Below are 20,828 nucleotides of genomic sequence, written 5' to 3' on the forward strand. Positions count from 1 at the left end.
CTGGCACACTGGACACTTGGCCCAGTTTCAAGCTATTAAATATTATCCAGGTGTTTTAAACAAGACTTGAAATTATTTGGTGATTTAACTTTTGCAAGTTTAGACAATTTAATCAATACAGTAAAAAAATCCAAATGCTACATGCATTAGTTTTTGCTATTTTAATTACAGAGATAGCCTAATCAATCTGAATCTGTTCTGGTTTTTGAAAACATCTAGTTCGCATGAAACATGTTCAGAAGTTAAGGCAAACATTAATATAGTAATATTCACACTCATATTACACCATCTTATTTACACAGTTAATCCTACTCTGTAGCAGAATAATTAGGCCCACAGTGACGTACCACTGTAGTAAAAATAACATTTCATCTTAGCGCCACATGAAAATGTAAGTCGTTTGTCTTGTTCTCATATTTTATGAAGACACTAGAGCATACAGATGGAACTATTTTTCTTGTAAACCACCTCCACCCACTGATTATTTCATATAATACAGCAGGCCTTGAAAAACACAATTGCTTTCTGTTACTGGTGAATAAGACTTTTTCCCCAGCAAGTGAAGTGAGGGGGAGTCAAGTTTTCACAAGAGTTTCTACATCTGTGGTCACAAAGAAAACCTCCTAAATGTCAACTGAGTCAGTGTCATCTTTTGAACCTGTGTTCAGTCTGACATTGATTCAAGGTTTCCCAACTAACAGCAAAATAAGGACAGACAATTTTTGCTCCTGCTATTCAGAAGTAATTGGGTAACAACGATACTGACAGAGTTTTTTCCATTATTTGGAAAAACTATGAGCACTAGCGAGCACAAAGGAGGCCAAGAGCCAATGAGAAACTCATTAAGCTGCTTAAACTGATCTAAATCTAGGCTGTTGAGGTCACATCCCACCCCCGCCACATATTTCCACCCCCTTTCTTTCGCCAATGCTAGTGTTTACAGAAGCAGGTGGTGGTGTGCCAGGTCAAGGCAAAAAAAAACCCAAACAACACATCACTTTGGCGGGGGAGTTTTCAACCTGATCAATTCTATGAACTGGTTAGGAGCTGCACAGTACCAACAGCAGTGCAGAGGAGGGAGATAGGAACACAACAGCTGGGAATTAAGAGTAGTTTAAGCTTCCATGAAACTGAAACCTGACAAAGAACAGGAAGCTCTCGAGTTTATCCTCAGCTGTACAAACCCTTTTGTACACTGATGAAACTCCAAACTACAGATGGAGGTAGATTTCTTTCCCTTACTGTCTCTTAGTACATTTGAAATCCATGTTCTGTTGGTCAGAAGTCTCATTTATTAGTAGTAACTCATTCATGACTGGCTCTTAACAGAAGCACAGTAGTGATAACTGCACCTCATTTCTAAATCCTCAAACCAGAGAAGATTAGGGAAAGGATAAGAGGCAGACATAATTTGTTTTCTAACACTTAAGAAGCAGGAAAGGAAGGGGACTGAAGCAAGAGGAAGTAGCTCTCCATAGCCAGTAGACTTCTTTGCAGTGCCTGGAAAAGGGAAAGGTTCTCTGTCCTTTCACCACAGCAAAAGGAAAGTGTTCAAATATAATGGATGCAAGCTGGTGATAGATACAATCACATCAGACACAAGTGGTTATTAGAAATGCTAGTTCCTAAAAATGAGAGCACAGATGCTTGCTCATGCTGGCTTTGATACTCACAAGTTGGGTAAGGAAAGAGATCAATTTCACTTTTATACTGGTGTTTATTAGGCTGTAATTTTTCTATCCTTTAGTAGCACAGCACAATTAGAATTTAATAAGCACGTCCAAGCTACATTTTAAATGCTTTATGTCTTGGCATTATTATGAGTGTTAATATTCCCTGTGCTTTTTCCTCAGCTAACAGTAACTTGGGGCTTAATCTGGCCATGTGAGAAACAGAGTTTGTAAATTTTCCAGATGAAGGATATGCACCTTTCTTCTTTTATCTAAGAAGATTGTTCTGACTTTTGCATTCTTACTTTGAGAGATTAAAAAGCGATTTGTTCGAAAAAAATTATCTCTGGTACAGGTGGGACCATGAAAACAAACACATCTGCACCCAGGATTTTAAAAACAAACAAGGGATAAAGATACAAAATCAGGCTGCAACTATGCAAAGCTCACCTTTTCCTTATCCACATACTGCAAGCATATATTGAAGTCCTCAAACTGATGATGACCACACTGGATTTGCATGAGAGGGCCAGCATGCTTCAGATATGCCCTATATTGTTTTATTTTTTCCTTCCTTAAACATTGCCGCTCTCCAGCGCCAGGCTCCCGGACCCCGCACGGCGGTCCCACCTTTCCCTGCATCCACAGCGGCGGAGCCCATACCCCTCACTCAAGAACGGGCTCCGTTAGGTAACTCAGGATCGGGGGGCGGACGCAGGGACCTCCCACTTCCCACGGAGTGCCACCGGCTGAGGGAGATCCTGCCAGAGTCCCGGGGCGCTAAGGACACCTCAGCCCGCCCCGCTGCTTCCCCTCAGAGAGGCGGCGGGATAGGGGCGCGGAACAGCTCAGCCTACGGGGCCCACCCTAAGGCGTGGCTGAAGCCGCGGGGCCCGCCGCGCAGCCCGGGTGGAGCAGGGCGAGTCCCGGGCCCGGCCCCGCCGGCAGCCGCCGCCGCTCGGGAGCGTGACAGGAGGGGTGAAGGGCGGGAAGCCGCCGCCAGCCCCGCCTGCGGGTGACGCTCCGGGAGCCGCGGCTCACGTGACGCGGGCAGCCAATGGGGAGACAGCGGCCCGCTCACGGCGGGAGGGGGGCGGAGGAGGAAGGGGGTGGGGGAGCGCCGAGGCCGCCGCCGAGGACAGGGGGAGCGGCAGCGCGGGGCGGGCGCAGCGCGGAGCGGGGCCGCCGGGGGTTGCGCCTCTGCGGCGCGTGGGGCGGCCATGCCGAATAAAAACAAGAAGGAGAAAGTGAGTCAGGTGGGGTTGTGGGGGGGGGGCACCGGCCCCGCGGGGAGGCTGTGGGGGCGCAGGCCCCGTGGGGAGGAGGGGCCTGGGGCAGAGCGCGGCGGGGGGGCGGCAGCGGCGAGAGGAGCCCGGCGCCGAGGGGGCCGGCGGGGCGCCTTCCGCCGGTGGGGAGGGCCGGGCGTGGGGCAGCCCCCTCCCGTCAGCGCTGTGTGCCGGCCCTTTGCTTTCCCGCAGGAGCCGTGTACTGGGGAGGGGGCAGTCCCGGTGGGGCCTAGGCCGGGGGGTGCAGTGGTGACCGGGGGGGGGTCCTGGTATCATCCCGCCGGGCCCCGGGGGTCCGTCCCGCCGAAGCGGGGGTGCGGAGCCCGCGGTGGGCGGGCGCGGAGTTGGGGGCAGCCGGAGGGAGGGAGTGAGTCGGTGGAGGGAGGCTGTGGTTTGGCGTGCGGGGGAGTGCTGGAGGGAGGGGATGGGAAGCGTGTCCTCAGCCGTGCCTGGCGGAAGGGTGCGCGGGGAGGGGGTGTCTCTTACTTCGGGGCCGGCCCGGGTCTGTGGGGGGGGAGGAAGGGGTGTTTGTCATGGCGGCAGGGCTGGGGGTGGGCCCGTCCCCACAGCTGCTTGCCCGGTCCCCGTCCCGGGAAGTTTCACTGCTGCGTGGGTCTGGCTGCAGCTGAAGTTGTGCTGGGGGGAATCACCATAAGCACCCAAGTAGCACTGATCGCCACTCGAAATCTTTGCATCTCCTTTTCCTGACAATGGGAGAGGATCTGGCTTTGGCCTCGCTTTGCCTCAGTTTCCCCCGTCGCGCTCGGGAGTGATTAGTCTGGCAGCCATGAAAGGGGCTTACGCAAGTAATGGTCGCAGAAAACTTCTAAATCCAACAGAAAGTTAACTGGATTTCACTTTATTTTATGTGATAGGCAATTAGCCGTTTGAGTGGAAGTCAGAAACAGTGAAGTATACGGTCTGCCTCATCCAGCTGCTATCCCTCTAGATCTTTTCTGTTTCTCTGAGTTCTGCTTGTCTTTAAGTTTTTCGACCTTGTTTTAAAATCAGATGTATGGAGGTTGGGTGTTGTGGTTTGTGGGGGTTTGTTTGTTTTAACTTTTACTCAATATCCTTCCCGCCTTTAATATTAAATACATTCAAACTTTACTTTCCTGAGAATAACAAATCTTAAAAATATGCTGTGGGTGAAGGATGCAGGTACAAAGCTGGGAGGGAGAAATTTGAGCTGTGGGCCTGCTTCCAATGCTAGACTTTCTAGACCCTAGAAGAGACAAAATAACAAAATGAAAAATGTTTTCTGCACTGATGCTAATTTCAAAGTGAAACTAAATATAAATATTCCTGAAGGTAAAAACCAAACACAGCAAGGATAAGCTCTTAGACATGGTTCACATCCCTCGCATTCTTTGTCCCTGCCTGCTTACCTATATGAAAGCTTATCTTTACATACTTTATGGGTGAATTTTGAGGCATAAATAAAATTCCAAAAACTTTCTGCAGATGAAAAATGTTTAAAGTAGCTTTGTAGACACTTATAGTTCAGTATTAAGATCTTCCAATAAAACAGTATCGTTTTTGTCACGTCAGGTTTAATATTCTTAGTGAGTGTTTAAAAAAACCCTAATTTCTTGACTTGAAAATTTATCTAGATCTCCTTTTCAGAGTAACTGAGACTGCAAACTTTTTTTTTTTTTAAGGAACCTCCAAAATCAGTCAAGAGTGGAAAAAGTGGCAAAGAAGGGCAAGATAACCAAGAACATGAGGTAAATATTACTAAAATATGTAGATTTTTTTCCTGGCAAATTTGTCATGACTTCTGAAGACTGTTTTAAGTTTTCTAGATGGCTATAATTTTGACATGACAGGTGGCTGTGAGGAAAGTGGTTGTGGAGCTACTGCCCTGGTATTTGACAAAAAGTGTTTTTAAGACTTAAGATGCTTTTGAGGAAGTTAATTTTATTTGGCGTAAATAAATGCTTGCTTGCTACAGTCTTAAATATTAATCTCTTTCCTTTTTGGTTATGAGATTTACATCTATGTAATTTTCTAGTCTTATCATGAGGTTTTGCTCTTATCTTCCAGTTGGTCATTGCAGTTTTATCATTCTCTGTAATTCCCAGAGCTCTCTTCTCTCAAACTGTTGATGTTGGCATGTCAGTTAAGTGTCAGTAGCTTGTTACATTGTCAGGAGACCTTAGGCTTAATCAAAGGCTGCCAGTTGTTTTGTTGTGTGATTTCTTTTTATAGGTATATAATGGAGCGTTCCATTTTTGACTGATTATTCTGTTGTTGATGCTGATTTTTTTTTTTTTTTTTTTTCCCCCTTCTGCACTGCTCTCTGTTTTGCTCACTAGCAAGGTGCAGTGACTTGAAGGGGGTCAGTTAAACCATTACTCACTCCCTTTCTCACATTAATCCTGAAATTCAGAATTAATGTATTTGCTTCATTTGGAAATCCAGTGTTTCGGTGGATTCTGAAATTTCCTTTAAAATGTTCATACCAGCCTGAATGTAAAATGCTACACTGAAAAGCTTATGTATTTCAGCCTCTAAACTGCATGTATTGGTACTGAAAGTTAATATTTGAGAACAAAATACTTACCCAGCTTTACCATTTTTCCCTGCCTGAAATGACTGTTGGGGGTAGGTGGGTGGGAATATTTATTATACTCTTTCTGATGCACTTCAATGAGTTTGTTGTGCAGAAAGATGCATGCTACTGTCATAAGTTAATAAGATCGTTAAAACTTGTAAACTACTTGTAAAAGTAGTTTGGCAAATTCAGATAAAAGAGTGAGTTTTGGTGGAGGGAACCTAGCTGCTAGGAGGGATCTTAGCTACTAGGAAAGCTCATAGAATGAAATAAGAAATTGTCAGTGTAGATGTTTATAATAGTGTAAATAGACGTACACTATTGTGATATGTTCTGTCTCTACAGTATATTGCTGTGGCATTAAAAAGAGTATTACTTTTTGTTGGTAATTTTAGTTCCTATGCAATTGTAAGGCTTGTCATTATCAGCATCTTTGCTGTACGTTTGTTGACTGCTTATTTTCTCAAGCTTCTGAATGACAAGCTGCTGAGACCAAAACTAGTTTTCTTATTCCTTCTTGGTACTTCAGGACAGAGTGTAGAGCTCCCATAGTTAATTAGTGGAGAGCTTTAAATGTTAACTGAAAATGTCTACGCAGTTTTGTTTGGAATTTCTTTCAGATCTAGCTTGTTTTAAATTTATACTTAAAATGTGAGAGAGATGAATCTCAATAGGAGAATATGTTGTTGTGTCCATGCATTTTTCTTTTTCAGTTGTCCTTCCAGGTAGAGTTGCCATTGAAAAGTAGTTTACTTATGTTACATGAGATACTTATTCCTAGGTGAGTAGGGGCAGAATGGGAAAGGGACTGGGAATATGACTGGCACATACAGTATGATTGCCATTCCCACTGGGCATTATTTAGTCTCCATACAATTTTGAACACCTCAGTGCTTGACTCATTAACTTAATTAATAGAGTAATTGCACACAAATAGTAATGTAGACTTTGCATTCTAATGTGGCTGGGCTGTAATCATGATGTATGTTAACTGGTACTTATATGAGCAGAAAGGAGGCTCTTTGTTAACATAGTGAAGATTGGTAAATATAGAAATATTCTGGAACACACTGTTAATACATTTTTAGTTTGTTTTTTTTTTTTCTTTAAAGAAGGTTGTCTTCATGTTTCCTTGTACATGTGTGTTAACAGGGCTTTTTAAAAATCCTCTTCCATACTAGGAGTAGATTTGGAAATATGCTTGTTCATTTCACTTTTTTCTCAAAATACATTTAATGTATATGCATTTAATGCAAATGAATTTAATGCAAATGGCAGATTGTAAAGACTAGAAACTGTCTGCTATTCCAAGAACAGGGACAACACAAGCAGCAGCATCCCACAAGTACTTTATTTATAGACACTTTTATAGCACTTAACTAAATTCATGATGCCTTGGACTTCTATAGATAAAAAGGTAAAACAGAACTTAATGTTTACAAAAATGAACAAGTGTTTTTCCTGTCTTGTAGTCAGGGAAATGAGACTTCAGTTGAATGAACCTGTACAGCAAGTTTGAAAAGGGATTGAAATGATTCCCAGTATGCCAGGTCAGGATACCCATGCCGAAAGGGGATGAAAATGACTTAAGCTGATGTTTGTCTCGGTTTGAAAATTACAGCAGTAGCCCATTAGTATGTGCAGAAGTACCGAATAGTAGCTGCAGCACACAACTGACTTACTGAAGTAAATGCCTCTTCATTTAAATCTCAAAAAATGCCATTGTAGTTGTGTTTGAAAGCAAGGTCCATCTTGCCTATTTTCCTGTCTCCAGCATTCCCACCAAGCAGATGTTCAGGGGAAAGAATACAAGATGATTCTTCTTGCATTACCTGTGCCTTGGTTACTTGATGTAATACCAAAAGAGCCATGCTACATATGAAGCAACATGGACCTCTTTTCTTATTTGCTGTGTGGTCAGTAGCTGATACTCAAGAAGAGAGATTCAAAACAGAGTAGATGTATGGTCTTCCATCCTGGTATGCTTTTCTTTAAGCCAGTATGTGGCTTAGAAGGTTGCTTAGCTGAGGCGTTGTGTAAAATTGTCTTCATATCATTAATGATTTAATTGAATTTTTTTATATTATCATTGTTGGATTATTTTTTTATCCCAAGCCCTGCTTAATCTCCCCTAGGTGGGAGGACTTCCATTACTTTGTTTGTCCTTCTCTGTCTCCATGTTCTGTTCTCCTTTTTGTGACAGAGGTACCAGAAATGCACAGTATGTATGAGGTGAGGGCTCCTTGTTGTTCTGTACCCTAATGCAATTATTCCAGTTTTCAGTTGCACATATTGTTCACTTTATGAACACTTAAGAGCTAATATGATTAAGCTCCTATCTAACTTTAGTTTGTAACCTGTTACTAAACATTAATGAGTTAGACTAAATAGTTGCCAGAACAGTTTACTCTATTCCTTTAAGTATAACCTTTTGCTTCAGTAATTAGTCCAGGATATTAGTGTCTTCAGGTTGTGAACAAAGACTTAATCTGTTGTGTATTGTTTTTCATTTGTGTGGGAGTAGTGTCTCTGGTCTGGTAAAATATTTGAGGGGTTTGCTTACCAGTGCCCAAAACCTATACTCAGAACACAAATAACAACAACAAAAAATGCTCAGTTATGGGGCTTAGCTATGCCACCACTTGGTAGCTTGTGGACGTATTCCCTGTGACCTCACTGGCCTTGGCAGAATTTACTTGCCTCATGGATAAGGTTTGTTGTAGAGTTCTGTTTTGTCACAGGGATGTGGAGGTCTCCTTTTGAGTTAAGGCAGTAGTAACTTATGGTCAGTCTAATTTCTTCAGAAAGAGGTGGATTGGTAATAGTTAATGATTGTTGAGAAACATAACCTTTTTCTATCTCTAGCAAAAACCTAACACTTTTGAAAATTCAAGTGTTTCTTACTGTGCTTTAACGGTAGTTTTCAAATACAACCACAGGGGAAGGAAGTTAAAATTTTAACCCTTTAGACTCTTAGTTGTCTATTTTGCCTATGGGGATGCATATGCTAAAACTTACACTTTTCACCAATCATTGAAGTGGTCTAGGAGCACTTGGACAATTCACTGTTGTGGTTTACCTGGGGGATGGAAGGGTCAGAAGTAGCTGGTAACCTTTCATCCAAGGCAGGAGTAGATGACTGGGAGTGATAGCATCCTCTAGGTCTACCTGGACTGGTTTAAGAAGGTGTGAAACTTCTAAATTTGATATTGTATTCACTTTGAATCTAGGTGCTGAGTAGTCTGTAGAAGGAAAGGCTACTTTTGTTGTTTAAGAAAGTATTGAATTGGTGACTTTGAACAAACAAGAACAGAAATCATAACTCTTTTCTTCAAGTTCTGCCATGCAGAGCAGCAAGCAGAAGACTAATGTGGTTGAAGGAGTGTGTGTGTGTATTATCTCATTATTTCCATGTGCTGCAGTGGTTGGTTCTTTCTACTTTAAAGGTGCTTTTTTTTTTTTGAATACAGACAAATTAAAATGTAATAAAATACAAACTGCATTGGCCAGTTTTCTTGCCATGCAAGAAATTGCTTGATTTTTTGACAGCATGTGTTGCCATTGTCGGACTATAATCACTGTTGATACCAATTAAAAAAAAAAATTTAAAAGCTTTGTTAAGTACTGATCCATGCCTCTGTCCTGCCACTGTCTCACAGCCATCACTTTTCAGTAAGTTTATTAAATGCTGGTAATAGCTTCCAGTGCAGCAGTTTTGTCAGGCTTTGTTTTCAGAGGTTTTTCTTCTCAGGTTTGTGGAGCCTTTTTTATTTAAAAGTTAATTTCTTAAGCTGTTCAACATAGTGGTAATATCTTTTGGGAATGGTAATGAAATTACAGAAATCTCTCTTTAATGGGCCATCTTTAAAATACTCCAGCAAAAGTAAGGATTTTCATCTCTGAAAGAACCTTGAGAAGTGGCGATTCAGTTTTCTGTGGTCACCTTTCCTATATTAGCCAGCACACAGTGGGGAAAGACTGTCGGTATTCTCATTACTTCTTTTACTGATTCCTGATTACATGTGCACATATGATTGCCCATTTCCTTAAAATAAAAAAGGCATAGGTAGTAGAAGTGGCATTGATGGTTTTGTGTGGGTTTCTTAACAGAGAACATATGTAGCAATATCCTAATGTTAAAAGGAAAATTAGAAATAGACAAAAAGCAATAAATTCAGCATTTTTGTGTTAACAAGTTCATGTGATCAGTAGCAGCAAGCTATTAGAGAGTTGACTCCATATTTTCTATATACTGTTGCTTATTTTCCTCATGTTTCCTGTTTGTGATTTTCATTGCAATGCTATTTAAGGTACCATACCAGTTATTAGTAACCCTGAGAAACAAACATACCTGATCTGATTTTGAACATGGTACATGGAGACTTTCACACAGTGTCTAGCTTGTGACTAGATTTTTCTACTTCAGAATATCTACGGTTATACTTGAAAGTCTTAGCACAGCTAAGTACTTACTAGGCAACTCGGCAGGGACCACAGCAGAGGAGCTTGAGGTTTGGGGGTCAGGGAGGGGAGAATACCTTTCCAAAAGTTGTGGGGTTGTTTTCCACTCCTTGTTCACACATATTAGGACTAGGACTGCTCCTAAATAATTTCTGGAAATATCTTCTTGCCACAGAACATTCTTTTAATCAGCTGAGATTATCCTGTTTTAATTGTTTAGTATGCTAATTTGTATTTGCTTGTTATTCGGTGTATATATATTTATTGTTACTTGTATAAAGCAGCTGTCATTTAAGCTCTTTTTCTTTGCTGTTGTTAGATGGGCAATCTCTGTCACTCAGTGGCACAGCATTTTTGCATGCATTGAGTTCAGCATCTTTGAGGTATAAGATTCTTCTGTATTCGTTGTTCTTCATAGAAGCAGATATGTTTTACAAAGAGATATATTTAGCACAGATTGAATTTATCACTTTTAATTAATGCCTGAAGTTAAGTAATAATTTATTTATAACATAAACCGGTGTTTAAAGGGTTTTGGTAGTGCTCCCTACCATACTGTTAGTTTGATGCCAGTTATAGAGCCATCTAGATCAGGTATGGCTGGTAGCCGGTAATAAAGCATCCCCAAACCCCGAAGTTTTCAGTGGGCCAAACCAATAAGCTGTGTTTGTCTGGTGTACACGGCACGTAACAAACCTAGCTGTACCCTGGCTGTTCCTTCGGTATACATTCAGTACTATGTCCCTGCTGGACTGATAGGCAGAATAGCCAGTGTTTTCATGAGGCAGTTCCATGCAGTAGATAAAATTGATTTGGAAATTGGTCTCCTTTCATTTGGAAGAAGACAGATACTCATATTATGAAACAAATTTGAAATGTTGAACGACTAGTTCTCTCAAGTTTGAATTGCAGAATGACTATAAGTGGACAGTGCCAGACCTTCTGTTTTCTGAAGCTTTCTGGGGCTATTTGTTTGGGATTTTACTTCTAACATTAGCAAAACAGGACTTTAAACCAAAACTGCGTATAAAATCAGGATGGATTTTCTCTTGTATCAGCCATGTAAATAAAGTCTGTGGGCTTTGGGGTGGTTTTTTGTTTGATTTTAACCCGGTGTGCCAACTTCTTTAAAAAAAATAATTTGAAAACTAATTTTTGTTCATGGCTTGCAGTTCTGATTTTGTTTCCTAGACAGAATTTTTTAATGGATTGATCGGAAAAATACTTAAGTGTAGCAAGTGCATACACCCTTAGTACTAGATGAGGTGCTATTTGCTGACTAGAAAGATGCATTATGTGGTTACTCTTAAAGCAGCTATGAAATTTTTTTGTTTTTTAACTTTTGTAATTCCTATTTCCAGTTCTTATTGACATCTTGCCTTTTTGTTTTTGAGAACTGGAGTTTCCTTCTGCATCCAAAGCAAATATACCTTAATACTGAATAGTGAAAGAGGTTACTTTAACAGTGCTTGTTATGTAACTTTGATAGTATGCTTTTAAACCTAATTGAATTGATTAAAGATATGTGCTAAACACTACTGTATACATGTATTTTGTTACCTAAAATGAGATGCTTCTGAAAACAGGATCCTATGCCCTTCTACTTCTTGCACAAGACTGACGACTACTTGTGTAACATACGATGTGTGAGGTCTTTGGTTTGTGGTTTTAGTACTTGCTATCCTCTACTTCCTAATCATGCTTTTAAACTGCCTGAATCCTTCCTGAATGGAAACACAGCAATGAAGGCAAAGGCTATTCTCATCAAAAGGAGCAAAGTGGTCTTCAAAAATGGATATCAGCAATTTGTAAACTGAAAACATCCTTTTCACTCTTTGTTTCAAATCAGTTCTCTTAAGTTTTTTCAGAAGAGTGAAGGCCTACTTCTCCTTAAAGTTTGAGAGGACTCAGGTGTTCATTAATGTATATGTGTAATATGGAATTATTAATATAGTTATCCCATAGAGAATACAAGTAGTAAGGAAAACCAGGTAGATGTTGAATCCACCTGTATGTTCACAGACTTTAGTAACGTTAAATCCTATTTGAATATTTTTTTTCCCCCCCTCAATTTCATTTGAAGACAGAATAAATTTGTAATTCTACAAGTGGGATTGTAGGCTTTTGTTTTTTGTGTTATTCCCCCCTGCCCCTACAGGCTTTGGGGGTCAATTTAAAAAAGAAAAATATAGGAAAAAGTCCTGCCCCAATCCTGAATATACTTCTTAAAAGATCACTGCCAAATATTATCATTTGCTACACCTTTATAGTGACTATAATTTAATACATTTCCTCATCACTGCTCAGTTTAGCAGTCTCAAGTACTGAAAAGTAAACTTTTCTAGTGATATGTAAAATAAAAGCATGATGAGAGCCAAAGATGAAATGATTTTGTGTAACAGTTCTTTAGAAGGGTCAAGGTTATTATCATACTACTAAAATGCCCAGGAACTTTGTCATGGACTGTAACTCTTATATAGCATCTAATACAGATATCAAATTGGTGGGCAGAGCACGAAGCAAAAAAGATTTCAATGTGAGTATGTGAAGTGAGAAACTATTATGAATGGATCAGGGAGCACAATACAGACATCATTGGTAAAGCCACATATACAGTAGCCTTAGCTTATCAGTTGCTTTGTATAATTAAATTTTACAGTAGAGTATAGGAGTTGGGGCTTAAAGCAAATGAGATGAGTTTGTGTATGTTTCCCTTCAAATGTGGGAACCTTACATATATATGTGTGCGTATATGTGTGTGTGTGTGTATATATAAAGAAGCACAAAGATAGTTTTGTTGGTTTTTTTTGAAAATAAAGGGGTGGTTCAGGCTGATCAGAGAGAAATTACAAACAGAAATCAAGAACTAAAGTAATTTAAGCCAGGCGATCATTTATTCAGATTCTTCATCTTTGTATTTGTATAAATATTTTGAAATAGTATTTAGGACATTATCTGGTTTTAATCATATTTAATTAGCTAACTGATGGTTGCAGGTAACAAATTTTACTTTTCTGGGGACATTTGTTTCTTTGAAGTTTCGTTATAGAAGATGCATCAAGAAACAAATGATGCTTTGCTACCTGTGTTTGTGAAGTACCAGGTGCTCACTGCTGGTGGTGTTTCAGCAGACACACAACAGCATGAATCCGCTTACAGTCTGAGCCTGGGCACCCTGTCGGCTTTGCCGATACTCTACAACCTCAGGCTGCAGATCTGATCTCTGACTGAAAGGAATCAAATGTCAGTTTGTTCCTGGAGTAAACTAATTAAAACAAAATTAAGTTTACAAGGAGCAAATGGAAGCCAAGCCTTATGCTACTGATATTTAACTATGTATGTAAAATTACAGTGCAAGAATGTCAGGATGCAGTACACTGAGCTGAGACATCTTTGGCAATTGTCAGGGTTAGTTTGATGTGTTGCAAGTCAAGTGTGTTGCACAAAGCTGTGATGATACAAATCTTTAGAAGATAAAATTTGAGCCCTGTGTGTAAGCAGCTAACAGGAAATACAAGCAATGCTTTGTGTCGTGAAAAATAAACGCCAGCAAGAAAGGCGGAAGAGCTTCAGAAAGTTGTAGATCAGTCTTCTAAAACCGTCTGTGACTGTAAAACTTGCCCTAGGCACCCCTCCACAGTGAAGAAGGCCAGATGACCTTCACTGCTCCTAGGGAACTTCCCAGTCACTGATGCAGTTCAACAAACGCCATGTTGTCTCTGACAAAACACTAATGGAACTCCATAGTTCGATATAAAGAATAGCCAGCAGTAGCATTGCTTTATGTAAATGCAAAATCACAGTTGCTAAACAAGTACCACAACGTAAATCAGTGAGTGCTGATTACAGTGTGATAAAATATATAAACTTTGTCATCACCACCCTGTTGAAAAGTTAATCTTTTTGTTTATCATTATAATAACATGGATCCTCAAAGCTTTAGTATGCAGCTCTTGCTATCTTACCAAATAAAAGCATAGTAAGTTATGCTGAGACTACCACTGTACTATCCAGTGTGTCTCAATCACTGAGAGAATCTTTAATGACAGTAAACATACTTGCTAGAAAGGCAGCTGCAAAGATCATTCTAGCAGGCCGATACGGGTATCACTCTGGCAAATGATTTTGTTGAGATAAAACAATAGAAATCTAAATTTCAATCTGTGTGAAACCAACCAAAGCCTTCAGCACCATAAGCTGCATCTCCAGAGCTCCTCCATAAGTTGCCTGTCCAATCTTGTGGTGGTGAAACTACTGAACAATAATGGCATAGTAGCAAGAATCTTCAACAAAGTGAGAACCTCAGAACTGTTTGCCATCCAAAATGGTTCCCAACAAGCATGATGTTTCCCTGCTGTTTTTAATTGCATTGTTTATGGATCAATGCCCCTTTTTATGTGTCTAGATGATTAAGAACCCGTATCAAGCTTTGTATCGTCTATACTGAGCCTCTGTAGATTGAAAATACTGATGTTAAAGATAGTAGCTAGTTGCTCCATGACAAACTCCTTAGCAGTGATTGGGAAGTACTTGCATGAACTAGAATTACTGCAGACTCGCTGGATAGCTCTGTCAAGCCATATCTTTTATACCATAATAAGAGTTTATTCTAGAGGCAATGTAGGCCCACTGATGAATGAGGTGGGGGCCCTGGAGACAGAGGATAAAAAGAAGGCAGAGTTACTGAATGCCTTCTTTGCCTCTATCTATACTGCTGGAGGCTGTCCTGAGGAGCCCCGGACCCCTGAGGCCTCAGAAGAAGTCAGGATAGAGGAGGAATCTGTCTTGGTTGATGAGGGCTCGGTCAGGGACCAGTTAAGCAACCTGGATGTCCATAAATCCATGGGCCCTGATGGGATGCACCCGCGGGTGCTGAGGGAGCTGGCAGAAGTCATTGCTAGGCCACTCTCCATCATCTTTGCTAAGTCGTGGGCAACGGGAGAGGTGCCTGAGGACTGGAGGAAAGCGAATGTCACTCCAGTCTTCAAAAAGGGCAAGAAGGAGGACCCGGGTAACTATAGACCGGTCAGCCTCACCTCCATCCCCGGAAAGGTGATGGAACAACTTGTTCTTGGTGCTGTCTCTAGGCACATCAAGGATAGGGGGATCATTAGGGGCACTCAGCATGGCTCCACCAAGGGGAAGTCATGCTTAACCAACTTGATAGCCTTTTATGAGGACGTAACCCGGTGGATAGATGATGGTAAAGCTGTGGATGTGGTCTATCTCGATTTCAGTAAAGCGTTTGACACGGTCTCCCACAGCATCCTCGCAGCTAAACTGAGGAAGTGTGGTCTGGATGATCGGGTAGTGAGGTGGATTGTGAACTGGCTGAAGGAAAGAAGCCAGAGAGTGGTGGTCAATGGGACAGAGTCCAGTTGGAGGCCTGTGTCTAGCGGAGTCCCTCAAGGGTCGGTACTGGGACCAGTACTATTCAATATATTCATTAATGACTTGGATGAGGGAATAGAGTGCGCTGTCAGCAAGTTCGCTGATGACACAAAACTGGGAGGAGTGGCTGACACATGGGAAGGCTGCGCAGCCATTCAGAGGGACCTGGACAGGCTGGAGAGTTGGGCGGGGAGAAACTTAATGAAATATAACAAGGGCAAGTGTAGAGTCCTGCATCTGGGCAAGAACAACCCCATGTACCAGTACAAGTTGGGGACAGAGCTGTTGGAGACCAGCGTAGGGGAAAGGGACCTGGGGGTCCTAGTGGACAGCAGGATGACCATGAGCCAGCAGTGTGCCCTTGTGGCCAAGAAGGCCAATGGCATCCTGGGGTGTATTAGAAGGGGTGTGGTTAGCAGGTCGAGAGAGGTTCTCCTCCCCCTCTACTCTGCCCTGGTGAGGCCGCATCTGGAATATTGTGTCCAGTTCTGGGCCCCTCAGTTCAAGAAGGACAGGGAACTGCTAGAGAGAGTCCAGCGCAGAGCCACGAAGATGATTAAGGGAGTGGAACATCTCCCTTATGAGGAGAGGCTGAGGGAGCTGGGTCTCTTTAGCTTAGAGAAGAGGAGACTGAGGGGTGACCTCATTAATGTTTCTAAATATGTAAAGGGCAAGTGTCATGAGGATGGAGCCAGGCTCTTCTCAGTGACATCCCTTGACAGGACAAGGGGCAATGGGTGCAATCTGGAACACAGGAGGTTCCACATAAATATGAGGAAAAACTTCTTTACAGTGAGGGTGACCGAACACTGGAACAGGCTGCCCAGAGAGGTTGTGGAGTCTCCTTCTCTGGAGACATTCAAAACCCGCCTGGACACGTTCCTGTGTGATATGGTCTAGGCAATCCTGCCCCGGCAGGGGGATTGGACTAGATGGTCTTTCGAGGTCTCTTCCAATCCCTAACATTCTGTGACTCTGTGACTCTGTGACTCTGTGACTCTGTGACTCTGTGACTCTGTGACTCTGTGACTCTGTGACTCTGTGACTCTGTGACTCTGTGACTCTGATGTTCTGTTGGAAGGCATGTTGAACTGGTGGTGTTAACAACACAGCATTGAAATCAACTGACAAATACTGCTCTCACTGCTAGTGTGCTATCTTGAACAACTTGCCTTGGTCCCAACTGCTAGTCTTAACACCAGCAGCCCATCTCCTGTAGGTATGCTGTGGATATGTTCACTAGGTTGATGGCTACTGGGCCATATGCCAGATATGATCTGTTCCTGTTCCCACCCCCAAAACAGAGCAGTAAATAAAGATCTGCAAAGGTGAGAGCTCTGTGGCAGAGTTCAAGATTCCTGGAGTGTTCAGAGATTTTCACACTACTTTGAAGTTACTGCAGAGGGGAAAAACTGCATGAAAGGCTCTTAACTGCTCTCTACCCATTTTGACTCCTTGATCTTTAATTTAATTTTCTTCTCAAGACATTAAATTAAGTTCAACTTCTCAGCCTAGTTACATTGCTTATGTATTGGTCTTCAACCTCTTAGCCAAATTATTTTGATTACATACTGGCCCCTCATACAGTTTTGAAAATGAAGTTGTAAATGCCCCTTTCATGTTTTCTCATGTTCTTTGTTTAGTTTCAGTACATTGTATTTCAGTTTCATTGTAAGTATGTTTTAGATACAATCCAGAATGCTTTCATAGCCCCTTCTGAGGCTGCCTTGGCAAGAAATGAGCTCTTCTGGGTGCTATAGATCAGACCTCTGTTTATCTTCATGAAAAATAAATCCATGGAGGCTACTTACTATACCGAAAGGAAAAGAAGGAAGGGATTAATTCTGCATTAATATAAGCATTCTTCCTCTGTTCTCAGATTCAGACTAATGATTCTCAATAAAAAGTGTTCTGTGCTTTTCACTCTGTGTGCCTGCATTTCACAGGGAGTTTTAATTATCTGTTAATTGGTACAAAGTTCACCTATTCAGATCTTGTAGTCCAAAGTTTTTATCAAGGTTCTTGCTGGTATGTGGCTTGCTGCTGCTGTCCTGGGATGGTGTACACACTGATAGAAACTTGAATTCAGTGGTGATACTCACTGGAGGGAAGAAATTTGCAGATTAGTGTTAGACTGATCTGTGTCAGGAAACACCATATAGGAAACTGCCTAGCAACGTGTTTTCTTCAGGCAGAGACAGAGATAATCTCTCTTGCCTTGTGCTTAGGAGACGATCTGATTTTTGTTGCTAGTAAGCCATCCAGTTTTTTTTAACCTTGAATGACAGGTGCATCCAGGTGATTTTATTGTCGTCTTCAAATCCTTACCCTGCCCTGACCAGTTTATCTTAGAAAGCAGTATGAGAGCTTGCTGCATTGTTAGAGATTGGCCCTACTCTAGGCTTTGCTTGGAAGCCCTCTTGATTTTGTGGAGCAGAAAACTTTTCTGTGCTTTGGTCTAATTCAGTTATTAGTGAGTGTGCTTTGAAGGGTAAGGTCAGAGTTCTTCTGGTTGCCCATGTTTGTTGTCAAGGTAGCTTGAATACCAGTTTCTTGGGGGACTGTCAGAAAGGGAAGAGTAGGGTCTTCTTAAATACTTGCTGACATACGTGGGATGCACGAGTTGTAGGGATGAAGGATCCAGCTTTGCTCAAAACAGTGATGTTAAGACAAGGAATGTACCACATCCTGCTTGATGCAGGAGGGCTCAAGGGAAGAAGGGGTGAAAGGACTATACATCTTGAACTGTCATGACTGGCAAGAAACCTTCTCTCCTCCCTGCCTTTCACTCTCTTGAATTCATTTTAAGTTTATTCAAGGGAACTGAGGAACATAAACTCTGTTTTTTCAATTGTTAAAAGCTGAAGTTAAGTCAGAATCACACTGGTCCTGATTGTCTTAATGTTCATAAAAGTATGTAAAGCTCTAGCTTTTAAAAAATAAGTTGATCAATGTCCTGGTTTGGCCTAAACCAGGCTGATTTTCCTTTCAGTGATTTTTACTTTCAGCTAAGTCTCCTCTAAGTAACTACACTTTCTGAAACTAACTGCATGTAAAAATCACTGAAAGGAAAATCGGAGGAGATCCAGAGAGCATCTGCCGCAGGTTTAATAGCCGGCCCAGCTTTAAACCGTGACAATCAGAAAACCCAAGGATTGTGTTTTAATTATGGTCTGAAGAAACATTCTCAATCTGACAGTTTTCCAGACTAACTTATACACATTTTTAGGGGTTTATCAGCACTTTTGGAACTGAATGTGTTTATGAGTATATAAACATTTGGGTAGGAGGGAGCTGTTTGCCAGAACAAGGGGAAGAATAGGTATTTCCAATTCTAATGACAGGAAGAGAATTGATAAAAATATATCTGTAGTTTGACTGTTCTGGTGTCAAATAAGTTGCATTGTTCAGTGATGTAGCAGAATGTCCATTGGTTGTGGTTTGTGAAGTAGTTTGGTTTGTTACTGGGAGGAAGAAGCTGAGCTTGGTTGGCTTTTCAGTCTGAACTAATGAGTACTGTACCTTCATAAAAAGTTAACTATGTTACCTTGAAATTTTCAGCAAATGAATACACAGAATTGTTAGTCTGAATTTGTTGGTGGTGTTTTTTTTTTTTTTTTTGAGGGGTGGTTAAGATTGCTGGGCTGTGTGGCTTAAGTTGACTTAAGTCACTTTCTCCAGGTGCCCTTCTGTCCAAGGGTGGGTTATCTGCAAGCCCTGGAGGCCAGTTCTGTCATGGTAGCACCATAGTGCCACTTGCAGAGGTCACTAGGTACAGCTGTGTAGTATTCAAGTAATAATGAACTGGAAACTGTTTTGGCAGCTTTCTGGTATGTGCTGCCTGAATGACTGGAGCATGACTGAAAAGCAGGGGTGACTGAAAAGCAGGGGTGATCATGGCTGATGGTAGAAAGGAGGAGGAAGTCTGTTGGATAAATTGGCCAGTTATTCAGGGCTAGAATTAGGCTGGAGTCATCACTGCTAGATGGGAAGTTGCCATAGCAACAAAAAATGCTTGCTTTCAACATTTCTAATTAGAAATGTTACCCGTCCTCTTAAATCACCACTTTTGGCTAATTTTAAAATTTATCTGCAATTTAGAATACTTGGTTCCCTGAGGTGTGTGTTACCTTAGGATACCATAGTGTGCGCATGTGTGCCGGCACATGCGAGCACTTGTTAATTCGAAATTGAGAATTTGTTTGGGAATAGAGGAAACAGGAAAGCAGCTTTTCCTGTTCCAAGTAATGAACAAAAAACAGGTGGCAGTGGAAGATAGCCAGTTCAGAAAAACACCATTAGGCTCAAGCACAATATTGAAAGTATAGAATTCTGTGCAGTAATAGTGTTTATAATGCATCTTAATTAGGCTTTTATTGCTTAATAAAGTAAGTCATTGCTTCCTAATTTTTAGTGCTGTTTTTCTTTCTGCTTAGTCTATTCGTAATTTCATTTGGAATGCTTTTTTTTAAACTTGAATTAATGGATAGAATTTACCTTGCAGATCACTTGTATTTCAGCAAAAAGATTTTTAAGCATTTAGTGTTTGGAATTAAAAAGTGAAATAGTTTGAAAAATGCAATGTAACAGGCATTACTTGTGCATAAATGCTTTTAAGTTCCCAATGTATGCCATTGTGACTGAAACAAGTTCTAGAGTATTTTTGGTAACTCAAGACTTCTGGTGTTCAGTGTATTGTCTCCTCTTATTTGTTCTGTAAGGCTGTAAGGGATTTTTCTGTTATAATATTAAATTTGCAAAATGGTCATCTTAAATGTGTTCAATGAAAAGTAAATGTTGCTTTGAGTCATATCTTCGAGATATTAAGTACTGTGTGTATAATATAACACAATTGTTAATCTATTCTTGGAGGATATGCATTTCTCAGTTATGCTACTAGAACAAAATTTGAATAAAATTACTGTCTTAGAGACTCTAAAGGTAGATAAATTTCCGTATGGTAGCATTTCCATGTGTGCTGCATGTGTACGTTCCCAGAGCATATGGAAATGGCTGATGAATGAGCTATTCTGGAGATCCTTTTTAGAACATGAAGAAAAGTGGTTTCTGTTGTTTTAGCCATATCCCTGTGAAAATGCCATTGATGTTATTTCATGCAGGGGTGAAACACTGCTTCATATCTACTATACTTAACAAAACTCTAATTAAATCCATTCAAACTGACAAAGTAGCAGCATTACAACTTGATTTGCATCCTGAATCGCATTCCCATCTTATTTTTTTCCTATTTCTTATCGCATGGGCACTTCCGGAAAAGGAGAATATGGTCTTTCTTGTAAGAGAAAAGTGCAAGGTATATTTTCAGATGTGTGTGCTTCAGTGTAAAATAGTTTGCAAATTTGAAAGGCTTCTACAGCAAGTTAAGACCCTGTAAAATGAAGTACAATGCTTGCAGTAAGATGTCCTGCTCAACTGTTTCTATATTCTTAGTGTAGGTCACTC

General features: G+C 41.1%; 1 protein-coding gene across 2 annotated transcripts in view; it reads left to right on the forward strand.

Annotated features, from left to right (window-relative positions):
- The first annotated feature begins 2,806 nt into the window (after positions 1-2,806).
- PPP2R5C (protein phosphatase 2 regulatory subunit B'gamma) overlaps positions 2,807-20,828 on the forward strand; it is an 88,053-nt gene continuing 70,031 nt past the window's right edge. Inside the window, exons 1-2 of one of the 2 annotated variants that reach the window (XM_068398566.1) lie at positions 2,807-2,926; positions 4,618-4,683. In XM_068398566.1, coding sequence (XP_068254667.1) covers positions 2,891-2,926; positions 4,618-4,683 — 102 coding nt within the window. In that variant the 5' untranslated portion in view covers positions 2,807-2,890. The remainder of the gene's footprint in view (positions 2,927-4,617; positions 4,684-20,828) is intronic. The other variant, XM_068398567.1, reaches the window with a different exon arrangement.

The sequence above is a fragment of the Nyctibius grandis genome, chromosome 4 (genome assembly GCF_013368605.1).
Source record: "Nyctibius grandis isolate bNycGra1 chromosome 4, bNycGra1.pri, whole genome shotgun sequence".
Classification (NCBI taxonomy): domain Eukaryota; kingdom Metazoa; phylum Chordata; class Aves; order Nyctibiiformes; family Nyctibiidae; genus Nyctibius; species Nyctibius grandis.